Source organism: Dendropsophus ebraccatus, chromosome 4 (genome assembly GCF_027789765.1).
Source record: "Dendropsophus ebraccatus isolate aDenEbr1 chromosome 4, aDenEbr1.pat, whole genome shotgun sequence".
NCBI classification, from domain to species: domain Eukaryota; kingdom Metazoa; phylum Chordata; class Amphibia; order Anura; family Hylidae; genus Dendropsophus; species Dendropsophus ebraccatus.
The window spans coordinates 26,078,003-26,100,465 of record NC_091457.1 but is presented as its reverse complement, the minus strand read 5'-3'; the positions used below and the strand labels follow the sequence as shown (position 1 = coordinate 26,100,465).

The following is a 22,463-nucleotide window of genomic DNA, read 5'->3' as shown; positions in this document are numbered from 1 at the left end:
AGATTATCGTTAAATCCTTCGAATCTAAACGATAATCGTTCGGTTGAATAACGATTAACGACCGAACGAGAAATCGTTGATCGCTTTATAAGACCTGGACCTATTTTTATCGTTGCTCGTTCGCAAAATGTTTGCAAACCGTCCAGTCGTTCGCAGTACATACGAACGCAATAGCGAATAAATAGCGAAGAAAAAACAATCGCAAATACGATCATAAGTAACGATTATGGTTCCATGGAAATGAGTGAACGTTTTCAGGTCTTTCGCGATACCGGTCGTTTGAGATTGTTAATCGTTAACGATTATGGGAACGATAATCGTCCGGTGGAATATGGCCCTTATTCCGCCAGCGAAGGGATTTGGGTGTAATATGGTAACACAGACGTTCACGTTACTTTTTAGTAACTTTATGGGACACATTTATCTGTACGTGCCCCGGGCTTACACCACATCCTGAACTAACAAAACCATAGCCATTGGAATATAAGCATATTATTATGTATGCTGCTTACATCACTGCTATAGGAATGACATCTAATAAGAAACAAAATATACTTCTACTAGTGGGAGATAAACCATAGAACAGATAAAAGGAGAATTATGAGCCTGGAACAACTTTCCTATTCGTAGACAATATCAGTAGATAGCGGTGACTCGGACAATATGACCTTCCTAGGATTGTAATATAGTTTACATTATGTTACTGAAACTATAAACTACAATTCCAGTACGGAATAGATAGCGTTCCATCTACCATGCTGATGATGATAATACCGGCCACATGAAAGGGAAAATGCATGACCTCTCATCCAGGGTAGAGAATGGGGTCATAAGCTCGGTAATTGCAGCAATGTATTCCTTGGTAAAAACATTGGCCTACTGTGCTTCATAGTGTGGCCTGCTTATCAGTCAGACGCTATCGTTCCATTTATATGGGGCCATGTAACCGAATTTAGAGAACACAAAAGCAGCACAGAAAATTCCCTTTATTCATTACGTATGAATAACGCCAGCAGTTCAGACGCTGTGCATGGGCCTAATACTATTATACTGATAACTTGGTAGTATCCTAAATGTTCCTTTAACATGGCCCGATATTTGGTTGTGCAAGGACACAAGCAAGATCAGCGCTCACTTGCAGTACCTTTAGAAGGCGCGAATAAATGCCTGGCTGGGCCGCTCTAATGATCACAGTATCGTTTGTGCATCCATATAAATATATTGCTATCGGACGCACAACTACTGTTTACATTGAAAGATGTGCGACCGATATCGATAAATACAAAAGATGTGGTCAGCTGAGGATCAGGCGTTTTTCTGTTCATCGGGTGATTGCTGACACTTTTACAGGCCAAGAAGCGACTGCATTCTAGCAATGCTCGTTGTCGATAAGCGGCCTGTGTGAATGGACCCTAAAGTAGGGCTAGATGGATTTTGCAGGATTTCTTTAGATAGGATTCTTATGTCTTGATATTATTTACTTGGGCCATATAAAAAGGGTTGTACAAACATATGCCAGAGGAGGCGCTACAGGCATAGCAGAGCCATATGCAGGATCCAGCATGGATATCTATGAATACCATGTATCTAGGACAGGACTCCATATCTTGTACAGTGTTTCATACATTGCAGTGTCACTAGTTTATCCTCTCAAAAATTTATACAAACACTTCATCATTCCAGCACTCAGTGTCCTTGTCTATCAGCTGTTCGGCAGATGTACCAGATGTACACGAGATCCATACACTGTGTAGTGGGTTATTGCTGCCCATATCCCATTGAGTGGGGCTGAGATGCAAGAACCCAGAATGGCCACAATGTGTGAAGCCTCCTGCTTCCAGATTTAGACTGGGTTCACACTACGTATATTTCAGTCAGTATTGTGGTCCTCCTATTGCAACCAAAACCAGGAGTGGATTAAAAACACAGAAAGGATTTGTTCACACAATGTTGAAATTGAGTGGATGGCTGCCATATAACGGTAAATAACGGCCATTATTTCAATATAACAGCCGTTGTTTTAAAATAACAGCAAATATTTGCCATTATATGGCGGCCATCCACTCAATTTCAACATTGTGTGGACAGATCCTTTCTGTGTTTTTAATTCACTCCTGGTTTTGGTTGCAATATGAGGACCACAATACTGACTAAAATATACGTAGTGTGAACCCAGCCTAATTCATAGTGTAGTGTACATATGGGTCCCACCTTTCTGATCAGTTCCGAGTTCCGGGTGTCGGTATCCCACCGTACAAATATTGATATCCTATGCTGAGTATAGCCCATGCATCATGAAAAACCCTTAAGGCTATATTCACATACAGTACAACAAAAGATGAATATGGACGTAATTTTGAGTGAAAAATAAACAATTTGTCAACAGATGCAAAAAAAAGCTGTATTTTGCTAAAGCAGGTGGTAAATAATGAGCATGTTAATTATTTGGGCGGTCCTAATCAATTACAGCTATTATTATACATGGGGTGAGCACTGCTGGCCAATTTCTCATGGACTTCAGTGGAGCGCATTATTATAGTGAAAATACGGCAATATTTTACCTTTACAATGTGTGGACATAGCCTTAAAGGGGTAGTGTGGCGGTAAAGAATTATTCACAGACTAACACACATTACAAAGTTATACAACTTTGTAATGTATGTTATGTCTGTGAATGGCCCCCTTCCCCGTGTCCCACCACCCCCACCCGTGTACCCGGAAGTGTGGTGCGCTCTACTCACCTGTCACGTGCCGACACCCAACTCCGATCTTCAGTGAGTGACGTCTTCTTTGGGCGGACGGCGAACAGCTCCGACTGTCCCGAATGCCGTCCGCCCTCTGCAGCGTCATCCGATGCTCTGCCGCGATTGGCTGAGCATAACTGTGCTCAGCCAATCGCGGCTGAGCACAGTTGTGACGCGGCGGAGGGGGGACGGGTGGCAGCAACTCGTCCGTCCGTCCGAAGATGACGTTTGGCACAAGATGGCGGACGGCCCTCGACACGGATCAGGTAATGTATAATGCACCACACTTCCGGGTACACGGGTTGGGGTGGTGGTACACGGGGAACGGGACGATTCACAGACATAGCATACATTACAAAGTTGTATAACTTTGTAATGTGTGTTATTCTGTGAATAATTTCTGAGCGCCGCACTACCCCTTTAAAGGAAACACTGTCTTACTCTTTTAGCACAGTTGTCGGTATTCATACATTGTGGCACCTTTCAAATCAACTGGTATCAAAAAGTTATATAGATTTGTAATTTACTTCTATTTAAAAATCTCCATTCTTCAAGTACTTATCAGCTGCTGTATGTTTTGCAGGAAGTGGTGGATTCTTTCCAGTCTGACACAGTGCTCTCTGCTGTCACCTCTGTCTGGGACAGGAACTGTCCAGAGTAGGAGAGGTTTTCTATGGGGATTTGCTACTGCTCTGGACAGTTCCTGACATGGACAGAGGTGGCAGCAGAGAGCACTGTGTCAGACTGGAAAGAATACACCACTTCATGATGGACATACTGCAGCTGGTAACTATGGGAAGATTTAAAGCGTCACTGTCGTTTAAATTTGTTTTGCAGAAATCAATAGTACAGGCAATTTTAAGAAACTTTGTAATTGGGTTTATTAGCCGAAAAATTTATTTTTATCATGAAAAAGCAGTTTGAAGCTCTCCCCCCTGTCTTCATGGTTTTCATGGAGGGGTGAAGGGTGATGAGGCACCAAAACAGGACAACAAAGAGGTAATTTACAGCTACATCACCGGGCTATCTCCTCTGAAGTCAGCACAGACCTCTCTGACCTCTGAATACAGGATTTCACACAGCTCCCACTGTGTAATCCTTTGTTCTCTGCTGGCGACTAATCTCCCTCTTCCCCCCTCCCCTCTCCATAGGTTAGATGAGTCGAGATTTCTTGATAATGAGCAGTGAATAAGAGAGAACTGGGGAAAGTCATTTTGAATGCAGATAATGGCATATTTGCCTAATAAACCCATGTTTGTTAAAATCGCCTGGACTATTGATTTCTGCAAAAAAATAAAACGACACTGACACTTTAAGATTTTTAAATAGAAGTAAATCAGTTAATTTGAAGAATTTTTTTTTTTGCTGGATGACCCCTTTAACGCCCTGTGTCATATGACCCTATCTCTAGGAATTAGTTCACACATGCAGAGTAGTGTAGTGTAGCATGCTTCAGTGTCGTATCTGCCTAAAAAAGCTGACGGGAACCTGACTGACCCGTTATAAATGGTTCCCTACTGCCTAGGGAAGTAGAGAGGTAGCTTCTTGTAAGTCAATGTTTGCCCCATAAAAGAACCTTGAAACGTGACCCCCAAAGTGACTTATGGAGTCTAATAGGACCGACAATGACAATGGAGAACTGTCACATTCATCATGGAATCTAAAAAGCCCGAGGGTATTTTTTAATCCTATATATTATAAATGTCTATTGTTTCCCATTTCATAAATAAAACAGTAAATCCTAAAGACGTAAATGATAACATATAGCGTACATAATAACACACAGGACAAGGATGTCAGTAATATAAATGGACGGTACCGTTTTTGGTGTGTTCCTGAGTAGAGGATGCAGGAGAGAAGGTCTCTTCTTGTACAATAGGATCTGAATCTGCCATCTCTGCCGGAGGCTCCTCGAACGTGTCATCCATCATCTAGGAGAGAGAAATCACTACAATGTAGAAAAGTGACAGCGGGGTCTTATATAAGCAGCCTACATTGTTCTGACTATAGGAAAGAACATTACATAGAGGAAAATTCCCTGTACTATTGTCATACATATATACACAGATCAGCCATAATAATAAAACCTAATATTGTGTAGGCCCCTCACACCATCAAGACAGCCTGGGCTGCACAAGACCTCTGAAGGTGTCCTGGCACCAAGACATTGGCCGTAAGTTCTCTAAATCCTAGAGTCCACATAGCTAATGACATGCAAACAATTCCTTTAAACCATCTCCAATGTATGTCAATGGGAGATGTGGTAGTGTGTGGGTAAAGACCTGACATTCCACTTTTTCCATGTGATCCCACTCTGAAGCTTCTACTAAAATCAACAGGAGCTTTATGACACATGGCGCTGCACTGACCACATCTCGGCAAGAACTCGGGAGTCTTCCAGCGGTATTAATATTATGGCTGATGAAAATTGGTCGGCCGATTCTACTAAGAAAAACATCTCACCGCCTCATCTCTTGATGGATCTGGTTGAGGAATAATATCGGGTGGAGCCAAATCAGCTTTGTTGAACCTTGGAAGAAAAAACACAAATTCACTACAGTTAAATAATAAAAAAAAATGCTATGCAGTGGCATATAAGTTAAAGTGACTCTGTGCCCACAATATGCCCCCCCCCCCAAACCACTTGTACCTTCGGATAGCTGCTTTTAATCCAAGATCTGTCCTGGGGTCCGTTTGGCAGGTGATGCAGTTATTGTCCTAAAAAACAACTTTTAAACTTGCAGCCCTGTGTCAAATTGGCGTGGCCTAGAGTGTCTGTGCCAAGGCCTGCAACGCCTCTCTGTCCTTCCTCCCCGGCCTCTTCATTAGGAATGGCCCTAGAAGGATTTCTCCTATTCATCACTTGTCTGAACACTGCACATGGGCCTTAACATCCAGCAGATGTGCAGTGTTCAGACAAGTGATGTTTAGGAGATATCCTGCCTGGGACATTCCTAACGGTGAAGAGGGTGGGAAGGAGGGATGAAGAGGTGTGGCAGGCCTAGGACAATGCCACTATAGACCACTGCAATTTGACACAGGGCTACAAGTTTAAAAGTTATTTTTTAGGACAATAACTGCATCACCCGTCTAATGGACCCCAGGAAAGATCTTGGATTAAAGGCAGCTATCTGTACAAGCGGTTGGGGGGGGGGGGGGTTGGTTGGACAAATTGTAGGTACAGAGTCGCATTAAGCACCCACTTGGACATTCTCCCAAGTTTCTAGCATACAACACAAACGTAGCATGAATTGTCCCTAACACTGTTATATGCGCTATTAATCAATAATAGGATGTAGAAATATTTGAGTACAATCAGTAATAAGGCAGCATGGGGGCGGTGTGTGTAAGGGGGGGTGCTCACCTTCTGAGAATCCCAGTTTGGTTTCCAGATTGCTATAGCTTTTCTCTGCAATTATCATAACCGTCATAACCCAAGAATTAAACATTGTAGTTGGCATATTAACAGGGTAAAGGGGTATACTGAAATAAAGTCTTAGAGCACTATACTTACCTGCCCCGATCCTCCACAGCTGCCATTCCAAGGGCTTTTACTCCCTGCCTGCTTCCTGTTACTGTGCCTGCTCAACTACTGGGATACAGCTCTGGCTAGAGATTGGCTGAGAACACTTCCTGCAGAAATGAAAAGGCACAGGAAGCAGGGAATAGCTATGAGCAGCAGGGATCAGGAATCAGGGCAGGTGAGTATGATTTCTTTGTTATTTTAAAGGCACCCCTTTTTTATGCCCTGAATTATATAGATTATAAATATAACTAATAATGGGTGAACCACAAAGTGAATTTCATCCAAGCTTTAAACATGAATGGCCTTTCTTCAGGGTAGACCATGAATCCTAGATTATCAGGGCTGTGACTACTGGCACCCCTGCCGATCAGCTGTTAGTAGGGCCCATGGCACTTGTGAGCACTGCGGCTCCTTTAAACAGCGGTGGAACTGCTGGGAGTTAGGCCTCAAATATTCTAATATCTATATTATCAAGCTTGGATAACCCCATATAAGACACTGTGTTACCTGAACTCCGTCCTCTCTTCCTGAACGGATAATGTACGCAGGATGTTCTTAGTCTCTGGAGCAGTTTCTGCCTTTCTGGCCACCACGTCTTCCTTCTCTATGTCTCCCTCTGAACGTCTCATAATCCTCTGTTCTTGCAGCGACTTTACATATAGCTCTGAAAAACTCCTAAGGACAAGTAAAGTAAAAGGTTAGTGTCCTCGTAACAATAGTAAACATGCCTACATCTACAATAGTTCTGTTCTTACCTGCGGGGCTTTCCTGCTTCATCGGGAGGCAGAGTGGTTACTGTCACTTTTTTTGCACGAAGGAAAAGGTTGCGGACATCCTCAGGGGTCAATGAGCAGAAAGGATGACCGCAGATTGCGACAAGCCTGGCTCCAGGACACAGTCCTACAGTCTCTGCCATGCTGAATCTTTCCACCTCTATCACAAAACCTCCAGAATCTGCATTGAATCCAAGCTGCCCAAGACCGTTCCTTAGCAGGGGGATCTCACGTGTCTCACAACCCCCCGAGACAACCTAAAGAGAGAAACACATCGAGAAGTTCTGACTCTAGTCTCTAGTGGCATGGTAAATGAGGAATCATGTTAAAAGATAGCGTCCCGACTATTATGCATGATCACTGTAAGTGATTTGTATTACATTTTATTTGTTAAAACTTCTATTTTTTTACCCTTATACAATACAATGTCCTTAAAGGGAACCTGTCACCAAGACAATGCTATCTAATCAGGATCATGGTATAGAGCAGGAAAAACTGAGCAGATTGATATATATCTTTGTGGGAAAAGATTCAGTATAACTTGTAACATGATTGAAATCCCTGCTCATTCTGTGGTAAGGGTCCAGTGGGCGGGGTCACTCAATGGACTGGACTCTTTAGCATGAAAACATCAGGGATTTCAATCAATAAATTACAAATTATATTGAATCTTTTCCCATGAAGATATATATCAATCTGTTCAGCTCCTTCTGCTCTATAACATGATGCAGATAGCTAATGGTCCTTTTACACGGAACGATTATCGTTCGAATTTGCACGATAACGATCGAATTTGAACGGTAATCGTACGTGTAACCGCTACAAACAATCAAATGACGAGCGAGAAATCGTTCATTTTGATCTTTTAATATGTTCTCAAATTATCGTTGGTCGTTCGCAAAAAATTCGCAGATCGTTCCGTGTAAACATTTTTTCAACGATTTCACCTATGTGTGAGATAGGCTTAAGCAATCGCAAAACGATTTTTCCGTACGATGTATCGTTCCGTCTAAACGCTGATTGTTATAAAAAAAAAAAAAACATTGTTCATTTAAAATCGTTAATCGTGCGATCCGGCGAATTATCGCTCCGTGTAAAAGTGCCATTAGGTAGCTTTTTTATGGTAACGGGTTCCCTTTAATTTGTGCTCTCACCTCTTTTCTAGTTTACTCTATGCATATCAGCCAGCCTGGTTTTCCCCCAACCTGTATTTCCTTTCTTATTCTCATTTTTCTATTGTACCATCTCAAAAATAATAATAATGAAAAAGGAATCGAGGAAATCGAAGGAAAAACATTTTGATTCCAATCATTTTTCCCATAGGATTCCAGAACTGGTCTTGTTAAGGATCAATAATCAACCATATTGGCCTATGATGTAGATTTATTTTTTTTAAATTACAAGGGTTAGTAATCTGAGGTAGATAACATATGGAAATCTTCATGGAATAATTGTAAAGGGTAGTACATGTCAATTCTTGACAAGGATTTGGAACTGCTCCAAATCTGCTTTGATGAAGCATAAAAATTTTACTGTGTGAACGTACCCTAAGGCCGGGCCTACACGTCGGCCTTGTCTGCACAGTGTGACCTTGCAGTGACTGTACTGTGTCAGGACTAAAGTAACTGAATGAAGATGGATTTCTTGTGACTAGTGGGTTACGGCCACCTGAGGGCACAACTCGACCCCATTTAGTTACCTTATCCCCATCACAGTGCTATCACTGCAGTGCAATGTGACCATTTGTGGTCCTCTGGACCCCAACCTCACCATGTAGCTCCAGCCTCATGCTCATATAAGTGAATGTCAACTGATTTAAATGAACACTATTACCTGCTCCCTAAATGCAAATAGACATAAGGGGAGATTTATCAAACATGGTGTAAAGTGAAACTGTCTCAGTTGCCCCTAGCAACCAATCAGATTCCACCTTTCATTTTCTAAAGAATCTGTGAGGAATGAAAGGTGAAATCTGATTGGTTGCTAGGGGCAACTGAGCCAGTTTCACTTTACATGTTTAAAAATTTCTCCTAGTTTAAAAAATATATATTTCATTTCCCAGCCCCTACAGATAGTTTGTTTGCACTCCTTTATATTATATACAGTATATGGCTATGTTCACACTACGTAAAACTACGGCCGTAGTTCTCGCCGCAGAATTACGGCCGTAGTTTTGCGGGGTGGACAATGCCTTGTGTGCAATGGGATCCCGGCCGAAGTGTACACACATCGTATGCGCTCTGGACGGGATCTGTGCAGCGCCGGAAAAAACTGACAGGTCAGTTTTCTGCGGCCGGAATTCAGTGAATTCCGGCCGCAGAAAGACCTGTTAGTGCACACAGTGAAGCAAGCGGCTCCAGCCGCTCGCTTCACTGTGGGCTATGGGAAGCTCTGATGCAGGCGCACGCTGATGCGCCCGCATCAGAGCTCTGCGGCTGATCCGGCCAGAGACCGGCCATTCCGTGACCCGGCCGGAGTCACGGAACGGCTGGTCTAATACGTAGTGTGAACATAGCCTATATATATATATATATATATATATATATATATATATATATGGAACCAATATATTCCACAGTGCCGTACAGAGATCTCCTAATTTCTAGGAATACAATTTATGCGTTGAATTCAATAAATAAAACATACCACTCAAACATAACTTTTGATATGTTGAAGATCTTCCAGTACTTATCAGCTGCTGTATGTCCTACAGAAAGTGGTGTGTTCTTTCCAGTTTGACACAGTGCTCTCTTCTGCCACCTCTGTCCATGTCAGGAACTGCCCAGAGCTGCAGCAAATCCCCATAGAAAACTCTCCTGAATTGGACAGAGTTGGCAGCAGAGAGCAGTGTTTCAGACTGGAAAGAATACACCACTTCCTGCAGGACATACATCAGCTGATAAGTACTTGAAGACTGGAAATTTTTTTATAAAAGTAAATTACAAATCTATATAACTTTCTTACACCCCTTGATTTGAAATAAAAAATAAAAAAATAAGGGCATGCTTTTTATTCTGACCCATTGTAACCTTGTAACCCAGTGTCTGTATGGCAGAACGTCCGATTGATAACTGCAGCACATTTTGGAATTGATCTGATTCCACATTCTGTTCCTGTAACAATGACTGTCCTGCTCTATAATAGGCCTTACTTCCTGAAATGGATTTCCTGTTTTTATTAGACAAATTTCCTGATTTCTACATTTGTAAAGAAGTTGTTTCCTAGAAAAAAAATGAGCTGATGTTTTCCCATGTTGTCCCCAACAGAAGAGTTATTAATACGGGAGTAGATACAGGAAGAGTTAGCTAAGGATTCTAATCCTATGACAGGTTAGGCTGGGTTCACACTACGTTTTTGCAATCTGTTTTTTTTTCATCCGTCTTTGAAAAAAACGGATGAATTTGTGTGCATCTGTTTTGATCCGTTTTTTTTTATTGACTTCCAAAAAAGAAAATTGATCAAAGTGCATCCGTTTTTTTTAGCGTACACAAAAACGTAGCTGGCCTTATTTTTGTGTATGTAAAAAAAATGGATGCGTTTGATCCGTTTTTTTTTTTTAAGGAAGTCAATGAAAAAACGGATGCGTACAGATGAAAAAACTGATTGCACAGCCTGGTTTACAGTCCCACATAGTTAGGCTATGGGGTTCCAAAAAGCTGTTCCAGTTCGCTGACGTTGTAGACCCGCTTACACGCACCCTTCTCCCCTTCCATAAGATCGTGGATAGATTTGAACTACCGCCCTCAGAGCAATATACCTATTTACAGATCCGCCATTTTATGCTGTCTCGCCTGGGATCCCTCATAGTCTCGAAACCATCTGCCTTTGAACAATTAGTGAGAGGGGGCACTTCTACATCTGGTTTGATATCAGATATTTATCGAATTCTTAATTCACCCTCTGAGGGCTCCCAGGCTAGACATCGCTACATGGATAAGTGGGAAGCAGCACTGGGCAGACAGCTCCCACCAGAATGTTGGGCTGTGATATGGGAGAGGGTGGCAAAATCCTCTATCTGCACCACATATAAGGAATCCCACTATAAGCTGTTAATGCTATGGTACCATACACCGGAACTCCTCCATAAGCTAAATAATAATATCTCTCCACTTTGTTGGAGGTGTACAGGTAGTGTGGGGTCGCTCCTCCATATATTTTGGGATTGCCCCCTTATCCGTCCATTTTGGATGGAGGTTTGCGGGTTGGCCTCGACAGTCTTGGGCACTACCATTGATAGGGACCCAGGAATTTGTCTCTTGAATTTGTTCCCGAAGACCCTCCGGAAAAAGCAGGCAAAGTTATTACTTACTATCCTAACGGCGGCCAAGTCCTTGATTGCTCGCGCATGGAAGCAAACGTCCCCTCCTTCCCGGCCATGTTTGCTTACCAGAATTCGGGAGTTGCGATCCCTAGAAAAGCTTACTGCTTCCCTTAATAATGCCATTGATAAATTTGAATCCGTATGGCTTCCGTGGGATACCTTTGATATGACCTCCTCTTCTGGCAGTAGACCCTAGTCTCCCCGTCTCCCCCACCTCCCCTCCCGTCCCTTCCCTCACCTCCTTTGTATTGAGTCCTGTGTCAGTCTATCTGTGTTGTATGTGTGTCAAAGGGTTTCATTATTGGGCTACAGTTAGGATATAATCCCATACCTGGGCCATGAGTAACAGTAATTTTTCCTCTGCTGACAGCTGTTGCATTATCCTCATATGCTACCTTTCTCTGTAGAAATACGCTGTACCATTATGATCATGTCAGAGCTAATTGTTACCACTGTTACCTTATACCCGTGCCTGATATGTTTTCTACTACTGATACCCCATTGTCCTATTGTTTTGTATATTATTCTATACATGTTTTGTATTCCTTTGTTATGTCTTTGCTAAAAATCTGCAAAATCTTTTCAATAAAAATACAGTTATATAAAAAAAAAAGAAAAAACTGATTGCAAAAACGCAGTGTGAACCCAGCCTAACATACGGCCATGCCAATTGTAAAGATTGAGCTTTTTTTACGCTTGAATTATTATACTATTGAGGCTCAGTTCACATCTCCTTCCATCATTTTTTTTTCACTTTATGTGTCTGTATAGAATCTTATACAGAAAACATCCTGAATATGGGAAGATCACATAGGTGGCCACACGATTGTCAGAATGTTTCCTCATTTAGAACTGTACATATGAACTATACATATAAGATCCATAATACAAGTACAACCATATGCACGACACTTCGAAGGGTAAGAAAATGTCAGAAAGTTATACAGACTGGTAAATTACTGCTCAATCCTTCAAGTACTTATCAGCTGCTGTATGTCCTGCAGGAAGTGGAGTCTGAAACAGTGCTCTCTGCTGCCACTTCTGTCCCTGACAGGAACTGTCCAGAGCACTAGCAAATCCAATAGAAAGTCTCTCCTGCTCTGGACAGTTCCTGTCATGGACAAAGGTGGCAGCAGAGAGCACTGTGTCAGACTGGAAAGAATACACCACTTCCTGCAGGACATACAGCAGCTGAGAACTACGGGAAAACTTGAGATTTTTAAAAAGAAGTAAATTACAAATCTATATAACTTTTTGACGCCAGTTGATTTGAAAGCAACTTTTTTCTCCGGAGTACCCCTTTAGGTCTACTGTATATAAGTACTTTTATTCACTCTATCAACCTAAATTGTTGTTTCCAGGATTCTGGATGGACAATTAATATCTTCAATGGGAGCTGAGTTGCAGTACCCCAACATGGCCACTATCCAATGAATGGCACTGTCTCTTTTCACTGTGTATGTAGGCACCGCACAGCTGACCATAGGTGTTGGACCCCCAATGATCATGGCCTATCCAAACACAGACCATCAATGAAAAGACCCCAGAAAGCCCCTTATATATTCCTTCTATAAATTCCTTTACAGTAGACACAAATGATATGCATTTCTTAGAATGACGTAATCTTACTATATGTTGGACATTGTGACGAGAGTCTGACTTTCTTATGCATGCAAGTTCTCACCCAACCCTTGCTTTTACATCACTGTTGTGCCACCCATACCCAAGCGTACTTACCTGCAGCCTCTTGACAATGTGGTTGACTTCATTTTCCACTTCTGTCTCATTGCTTGCGATTGGACAAAGTGCTAATCTTCCTGCCCGACCATAGTAAAGGTCCAGTCCCCCCTTAGAGGAGTAAGTCCAGCCAAGAACATCCCTGCATGAGCAGTGAAAGCTGACTGCCCCCTCACGCTCCTTTTTCGGGTCCACCAACACCAGCATCTCAGAAGATATCCCCAGCATGTAGATACCTTCTGGAATGGAGACGCTCACGGCTTTCACAGTCCACACTAAGGAACCGGAACTATGGAATTCTGGGGGAACACTGTATGCCCAGCGAGTTCCTTTTCCCCCTTTGTCCCCAGTGCCGGTGCTAGCCGCTCGATCCCTTTTCTTGGAAAGACCCAAAATGGCTAGTTTCGAGGAGCATGACTCCAAAGTAGTGGTGGTGGCATGATCCCGAGCCAAGTCCTTTAAGTATTCTTCCCTGGTTCTTGTTGCCATGGTTAGAAATTTACCTCCACGTTCAGCTGCATTTTCACCATTTACGGCTTTGGAAAGTAAAAAGTCTCGAAGTTCGGGAGAGCGCCGGAATTTGGTAGTGGGCATAGGAGGCCCAAAGGGCGGCGTGTCTGCGGTGCGGGTAACGGCAACACTGTAGCTTGTATGACTAGTGCATGGGTTGTTAACACGAACCACAATGAATACGTGCTGAAAATGGGAACGAATAGTCTGTGGGGTGAACGGGAGGGCACCGGGTTCTTGGAAGACTATTGTCACAATGTCATTACCGATGTGCCTCTTCCGAAGTAACTGCAAGAACAGAAAAAAGAAACATAATACAGGAAAATCTGCCTTCCACCAGTCACATTGTGCGTAACTCCCATTGATGTTCATGAGGATTATATAACCATCTTAGCACTGTGAGCTATTAGCATCTATTTAAGTTGATGGAAATTACACACGCTATGTAAGACAGCCTATTCGTCTGTTTCTGGCTTTTTAGCCACCGCCGGTAGCTGAAAAATCGACTCTCTACATGGCATGGTATCACTAACATATATATATATTACAGAATCTCATACATTGCATTGTGCAAAGACAGTGTTAAAGTGAATCAGTCACCTGCAATTCATTTCATGTTAGCTGCTAGGGCAAGGAGACACATAGGACCCTTCGTATATCCATCTGTGCTTCCAGGATGTAGAAAAATGCTTCTATTCTCTAGTGAAAAGTAGCAGAGAGGCTTTCCCAAACTCCTGAATTGCTGAAAGCTGCAATGCCTCCTTGCTCTCTGATAGGGATGGTAGGGGGAGTGAGGATATTTTTCAGCTTGTTGTAGTTTAGGAGCCTGGGAACACCTCTATGACACTTTGCACAGGAGAATAAAATTATTTTTCTACATTCTTGAAGCACATATGGATATATCCAATAAACCATAAGAAAAGAAAGAGTGGCACTCACCGAGTTTAGTGTGCAGTTCTTCTTTATTTATGTGCTACCATACATTGGTGCATAGCAGGAAAGGGAGAACATTGCACAGTTCAAGCAGCGACGACCCGTTTCACGCCTGACCAGCAGTTCGTCTGATGTCGAATAAATAAAGAAGAACTGCACACTAAACTCGGTGAGTGCCACTCTTTGTTTTCTTATGCTTTATTGGAATCATTGAACTTTGTCTTATGAAATGAACACCCTGAATTTAGCGTGAACAGACCCTGTTTAACCCCACAATCAGTAGAGTGAGTTCAGCTGAGCAGGTAGTGCCGGGTGGAGTGATTCTTAAAGGACTGAGGAAACATATGGATATATGAAGGTACCATGTGTCCCCACGCCCTAACAGCTATCTACCATGAACATGAATGGCTGCTGACAGATTCTCATTGAATTAAAGAGCAGTAATAAGTATAAAGAATGAAAGGATATGAAGATGAAAAAAACCCTGTTAATAAACTATTATTTAAAGGTTATCAGTAATTCCAGCCTACCTGCTGACTGTTGCTGGCTGTAAATGGAAGCATTGTGGAAACGTGGAACATGATCTCGTAGTCCTGGTAGCGGGTATAGAGGGAGTGCGTGCCCGTGCTATCAGCTGTGAACAAGTAACATAGAATCAGGGAAAGAAGACGGGAAAATGTGGGAACGTGTAAATATGCCTGAGACGCTTACTTTTGTTGTCTAGCTGCGCTCGGTACTTTTCGAACCCCTTCAGCCTGACTTCATCTCCGAGTAAGCTGAGGAACTCCTGGAAGGCCGGGCCTGCTGTCTCATTATTGTACATCTCCTCCTCTGATGACTGGCCGCTGCGGCAATACAGAATACCTATCTTCCGCTGGAAACTGAGCTGGAATAAGGGACAGAAATGCATTATGATTTATATGACATATAGGGTGTGTGTGTATATATAGTGTATAAGACTAATCTCACAGAGAGGTAAATGAACAGTTCTGTATTGCCTAGTCACACCTGCCCACACTGTAACATCACCACCACTAGACACACCTGCCCACACTCTAACAGCACCACTAGACACACCTGCCCACACTGTAACATCACCACCACTAGACACACCTGCCCACACTCTAACAGCACCACCACTAGACACACCTGCCCACACTCTAACACCACCACCACTAGACACACCTGCCCACACTCTAACACCACCACCACTAGACACACCTGCCCACACTCTAACACCACCACTAGACATACCTGCCCACACTCTAACAGCACCACTAGACACACCTGCCCACACTCTAACAGCACCACTAGACACACCTGCCCACACTCTAACAGCACCACTAGACACACCTGCCCACACTCTAACAGCACCACTAGACACACCTGCCCACACTCTAACACCACCACTAGACACACCTGCCCACACTCTAACAGCACCACCACTAGACACACCTGCCCACACTTTAACATCACCACCACTAGACACACCTGCCCACACTCTAACAGCACCACTAGGCACACCTGCCCACACTGTAACATCACCACCACTAGACACACCTGCCCACACTGTAACACAACCACAAGACATACCGGCCCGCACTGTAACACCACTACTAAACATACCAGCCCACACTCTAACATCACCACTAGACACACCTGCTCACACTGTAACACCACCACTAGACACACCTGCCCACACTCTAACAGCACCACCACTAGACACACCTGCCCACACTTTAACATCACTACCACTAGACACACCTGCCCACTCTGTAACATCACCACCACTAGACACACCTGCCCACACTCTAACAGCACCACTAGACACACCTGCCCACACTGTAACATCACCACCACTAGACACACCTGCCCACACTGTAACATCACCACCACTAGACATACCTGCCCACACTGTAACACAACCACAAGACATACCGGCCCGCACTGTAACACCACTACTAAACATACCAGCCCACACTCTAACAGCACCACTAGACACACCTGCCCACACTGTAACACCACCACTAGTCACACCTGCCCATACTGTAACACCACCACCACTAGACACACCTGCCCACACTGTAACACCACCACGAGACACACATGCCCACACTGTAACACCACCACTAGACACACATGCCCACACTGTAACACCACCACTAGACACACCTGCCCATACTGTAACACCACCACCACTAGACACACCTGCCCACACTGTAACACCACCACGAGACACACATGCCCACACTGTAACACCACCACTAGACACACATGCCCACACTGTAACACAACCACTAGACACACCTGCCCACACTGTAACACCACCACGAGACACACATGCCCACACTGTAACACCACCACGAGACACACATGCCCACACTGTAACACCACCACAAGACGCACATGCCCACACTGTAACACCACCACAAGACGCACATGCCCACACTGTAACACCACCACCACGAGACACACATGCCCACACGTGGTGGTGTTACAGTGTGGGCAGTTGTGTCTAGTGCTATTACAGTGTGGGCAGGTGTGTCTAGTGGTGGTGTTACAATGTGGGCAGGTGTGTCTAGTGGTATTACAGTGTGGAAACGTGTGTCTAGTGGTGTTACAGTGTGGGCAGGTGTGTCTAGTGGTGTTATAGTGTGGGCAGGTGTGTCTAGTGGTGTTACAGTGTGGGCAGGTGTGTCTAGTGGTGTTATAGTGTGGGCAGGTGTGTCTAGTGGTGTTACAGTGTGGGCAGGTGTGTCTAGTGGTGGTGTTACAATGTGGGCAGGTGTGTCTAGTGGTATTACAGTGTGGGCAGGTGTGTCTAGTGGTGTTATAGTGTGGGCAGGTGTGTCTAGTGCTATTACAGTGTGGGCAGGTGTGGTGTTACAATGTGGGCAGGTGTGTCTAGTGGTATTACAGTGTGGGCAGGTGTGTCTAGTGGTGTTACAGTGTGGGCAGGTGTGTCTAGTGGTGTTACAGTGTGGGCAGGTGTGTCTAGTCAATATACAACAGTCAATGTATCAGCAGAAAACCTCTCATTTAAGTCAATTTTTTATATTAAACTTTTTTTTAGGTCGGTGTTACTTTTTTAAAATATTATTCATACTCAAAAATAATCCTGAGATCTTGAAGTTTTCACACAGACCGCTAAATGCTAATAAACGGATGCTTCCTGTTCTGTAGACATCACTTTAGTTTCATTTCCATCACAGACAGGATTTAAATGACAGATAACACAGGATCCGGCTCCGACAACAGGTGATGGTCAGAGCCCTCCATGACCTCTGCATAGGTCACAGAGCATGCCGTTTTATGATGGGCACACGTTAGAGAATTTTCTCATGCCTTTATTGTACAATATATTGTTCCTTGCTCTAAAGTATTCATTGAGATTTTCTGTATTACTAAATGCCAGATTTCACTGTGCTTAAAGGAGAAGTCCGGCCAACATAAAAAATTAGCTGCAGGCGGGGGTAGATAAAAAAAAAAGCTCTACTTACCTGTCCCGGTACCACTCAAGGACTCCCGCCAGCATCCTAGATCTCCTGCTCTAGTGATGTCACAACCCGGCTGCTGGATTGCCTGTTCAGCCAGTGACTGGGGCGGGACACCACTACAGGCACTGAATGGACTGGCTGAGCGGGCAATCCATCAGCAAGGTCAGGTACTCTCTCCTAGGTCGTGACGACAACTGAGGCAGCGCTGCAGTGCCACAGGGACAGGTAAGTAGAGATTTTTATAATGTTCCCCCTTGCCCCTGCACTCAACCAATTTATTATTTTGGCCGGAGTTCCCCTTTGATGAAATAGTAAGAAAAGTGTAAGTGATTCTTTTCTCACCCATTTTTTCTACCTTTGCAAATTACAAATCAATTGAGCAACTAGAAAATTCACACTTTGCAACTAGCAAATTTTGCCACAGACTCATACAGTAATTGCTAAAATGCTTAGCGTAGCCACAGGAAACTGCGGGGAAGAAGCAGGTTAATAATAGACATCTACACAATGAAGACTAAATATGTATTAGGGCAGCATCAGATATGAAACATTGTTATTTTCAGGACTCTGCAAATGGGTTAATTATTCTATGTATAAAAAAGGGAAATTTGCGCTTTCCTCTGTGACATCTATATGTCCAAACTATACTAACAGTGGTCGTCTTCACAAGACTAATTTAAAGAGAACTTAAAAAAAGATTAATGCTGCATTCCTACTGTTTAAATCCCCAATCCTATAGGGTTCTGCCTGCCTGCTCATCCAATCACTAGCTGAGGCGGATCACCACTATGGCCAGGGATTGGCTGAGGAAGCTAAGGAAGAAGCAAAGAGGATCAGGAACCAGTGGCAGGGGATCAGGGAAGGTGAGTATGCTTTATTTTTTTATATTTTGAATCGTTCAAAAAAAAAAAACAACAAAAAACTAGACAAAAACCTATGAAGTGTTGCTGTCATTAAATAAAACTTTTAATATGGCATAGAGATTAAAGGGGTATTCCAATCAGACATAACTTTTGATAAGTTGCTGCCCATGATGAGACTAACAATTCCTTCTATACTTATTATCTATATTATCTATTCAGTCTCCTTCCCTCATTTCTGAGCTGCTGCTTTCTGCTGAAGACACAAAAATCTGCGTGTGAGCTTTTCTCTTTGTCTCCCTCTCCTTCCCCTTCCTTCTGAGACAGCTGGTGTAAACAAGTCCCTGGCAGACTTTATCTGCGACATTGTAGCTTCTTTGTAATGCTGAGAGGGTTATTGTGAGGTCAAGTTGCTAATGAACTCACTGTGATTAACCCTACTAGCATTACAGAGATGCTACAATGTTGCAGATAAAGCCTGCCAAGGACACCAGCTGTCTCAGAAGGGAGTGGGGGAGACAGAAAAAAAAGCTCACACACAGATTTTTGTGTCTTCAGCACAAAGCAGCAGCTGAGAACTGGGGGAAGGAGACTAAATGGATAATAACAAGTATGGAAGGAATTGTTAGTGTCTCCATGGGCAGCAACTTATCAAAAGTTATGTTTGAGTGGAATACCCCTTTAAGACCCTCACCGATTACTAGAACTTCTCTCCTTGGCTCACTGCAGGAGACAGATTTTATGGTAAGTCTATGTAGCCCATCTCCTGTAATGTGACAGGGAGATCAGTGAACCTGGGAAAGAAGAGCTCAGCCACTCGTTCTGCCAATATGTTTTCACATGTCAAAAATCTTGTTACATGACAGCGACACTTTGCACGGCTTGTCTAGAAGCGCACAATTTATTCTCCATCAGAATGCCTCTGTATGACATCAGACTCCTAAGAGATCTCTGTCTTCTGCTTGTTAACCCTTTTTTTGTGTTGCAGCATGTAAGTAAACATTGGGTCACTTACACACTGCAGTACATAAGGGGTTAAGCAGAAGGACACATGCTCTTACCTTCTCCCCCGGGCCCCCCTCCTGCACGGGCCCCATAGCAACTGCCTACCCTGCCTCTATGGTAGCTACGCCACTGAGTGCAATATAGTAGAACGCATATGGCCTTATTGGCATTGCTAGCTGTCTTGTCGATATGAAGCACTTGGCTCGGTTCTTACTAAAAGGCAAGTTCTGTGTAGTTTGCATTTCCCCTTCTGTCTATGTGAATTTCCGCTGGAGGATCTGGCTTCCTCTCTGGCAGGTTAATTGGCTTCCTGAAAGCTTCGCTGTGTTAGGAACAGATGTGCTTGAATAAAGATCAGGCCCAATAATTCTGCCGAGTATTCTGGCACCGTCTACACGGAGGAGCAGAAAGTGCCGAGATAATCAATCTGCCCTCTGTTTCCTTGCCAGCACTATGAACATACATGCCCCGTGTATTTATTTAATGGATATAATGTCTACATAAAAACAATCTAAAACAAATATCATTACTCATAACATCATAGGATTAACCACTCCATGTAATGGAAAAGGTGGCACGCACTTACCCCCTGCTCGTCCAGCTTCAGCAGAGTCTCTGGTACTTTAGGAGAGTTCGATGCCAGGCGTAGACACTGCAGGTTCACTTCTGGTACAATGTACTCAAGGAGCTTTTTAGGTGAAATTGCCCGGGAAGAATTGGGTCGTATGGATGAAGGGAAGGCTTCCTCTAGGATGGACCCTCGAAGCGTCTTTAACTGTAAGCAGAAAATTCAGAGTATCAGTAACGATATACTATTGATTTACTATGGTTTAACCAATCTTAGATCTACTTATTTAGTATGAAGAATCGCAACATAAGAAAAATCTTTATATTAGTCCATTATTACACCGGAAAATATAAAAAAAAAAAATAAAAAAAAAGTTTTATATATATATATATATATATATATATATATATATAGTGGTGCCTTGGATTACAAGCATAATTAGTTCCGGGACCGTGCTTGTAATCCAAATCACTCTTAAACCAAAGCAAACTTTCCCATAAGAATCACTGATATGCAGACAATTGGTTCAGCATGGACCAATCAGGACTGACAGACTGCAGGGAGCATGAAGGAATGAACAGGGCAGATGTGGGAACATAAATGCAGCACTCTTTGTCAGGGGAGATACAGCTATGGAGAGATTACCCCCACAGTCCTGTCCCCTGATGTGAGCCCCAGCCTGAAGTGGATCTGCTATGATTTGGAAGGTGAGGGAGACTTCCTGGGTCAGAGTACAGTGCTGTAGACCCCACTATGCAGACCATACCCCTCCCCCACTCCCCCTCCCACCCAGTACAGGGAGCTCTTAAACCAAAGCAATGCTCTTAAACCAAGTTACAATTTTGAAAAACTTTGAGCTTATCTTGCAAAATGCTCTGGGTTATAGAACGCTGACCTCACTAATGCTCCTCTAAATGAAAGGGCAAAATTCCCACAGATAACTCCAAAATCTTGTGAAAATTCTTCTCAAGAGAGTGAAACACCTCATCTAAAATAGTAGGCCCTAAAACCTCCTGTAGATGTAATGTGTAGTTGTTTCAAGTCTTTGGTTCATATAGTTTACCTTTTATAAGATGGAAATGCCCCTAAATATAGGCAGCATTATTACCAGGTTTCTCTGAAAATAAGGCCTACCCCAAAAATAGGACCTAGCTTTATTTTGCAGGCTTTTCTGAGTAAGTTTTAAATTATAAGCCCTACTCCTAAAATAAGCCCTAGTTAGGGTCAGCTGACCGAATCCCTGACACTGGGTGGCTGAGCATCAGCCAATCAGGGCTAGACTTGTTATGCTCCGCCCCACCTGCTCAACACAAGCTGCAGGAGGGGCAAGAAGATCCATTGAATATGGGAGACGGAGGGTATGGGGCAACTACAGAGGGGGGAGGTGGTATACAGTATGGGGCCTACCTGCAGAGGGGGAAATGTATAGAGTATGGGGGAACAACTACAGAGGGGGAGGGAGGGAGGTATACAGCATGGGAACTACCTGCAGAGGGGGGATGTATACAGTATGGAGGAAGAACCACAGGGGGGCTTATAGTATAGGAGCCCAACAGTAGGAAATACAGTATGGTGGCTAACTACCATATAGAGTGGGGCTACAGTGTGGGGACATACTGTGTTTCTCTGAAAATAAGACCTACCCCTAAAATAAGCGCTAGATATCTTTTTCAGAGAAAACAATAGTAATAGAAGGCCCTGTCTTATTTTAGAAGAAACATGGTATTCCTGTGGTGGCCAAAATATATAAATGAGAATTACATGGACATTAAAGATAGAGCTCTGTATTACCTCGGTGGTTCTGAAGATGATTCTGTAGTTATACTGAACCCCATTGGCACCTTCTCTTTCATCCCTGCGTATACTTATTGCCACAGGCCCCAGCCTTTCATCAACTCCGAAAAAATTCTGGTGTTCTGAAGAACAAAAAAAAAAAAAAAAAAAGAGGTCAACATTATGTAAAGTTTTTATAAAACATCAAGGTGCTTA

General features: G+C 43.3%; 1 protein-coding gene across 5 annotated transcripts in view; it reads right to left on the bottom strand.

The window, feature by feature from the left end:
- Positions 1-22,463, bottom strand: part of SIPA1 (signal-induced proliferation-associated 1) — a 64,990-nt gene that overhangs the window by 7,510 nt on the left and 35,017 nt on the right. For all 5 annotated transcript variants that reach the window (XM_069965303.1, XM_069965299.1, XM_069965304.1 and 2 more), the window contains exons 3-11: positions 22,266-22,390; positions 20,493-20,681; positions 15,256-15,430; positions 15,075-15,178; positions 13,102-13,899; positions 7,026-7,300; positions 6,778-6,945; positions 5,208-5,274; positions 4,564-4,675 (exon numbers count right to left, since the gene is read on the bottom strand). In XM_069965303.1, the coding sequence (XP_069821404.1) occupies positions 4,564-4,675; positions 5,208-5,274; positions 6,778-6,945; positions 7,026-7,300; positions 13,102-13,899; positions 15,075-15,178; positions 15,256-15,430; positions 20,493-20,681; positions 22,266-22,390 (2,013 nt within the window). The remainder of the gene's footprint in view (positions 1-4,563; positions 4,676-5,207; positions 5,275-6,777; positions 6,946-7,025; positions 7,301-13,101; positions 13,900-15,074; positions 15,179-15,255; positions 15,431-20,492; positions 20,682-22,265; positions 22,391-22,463) is intronic.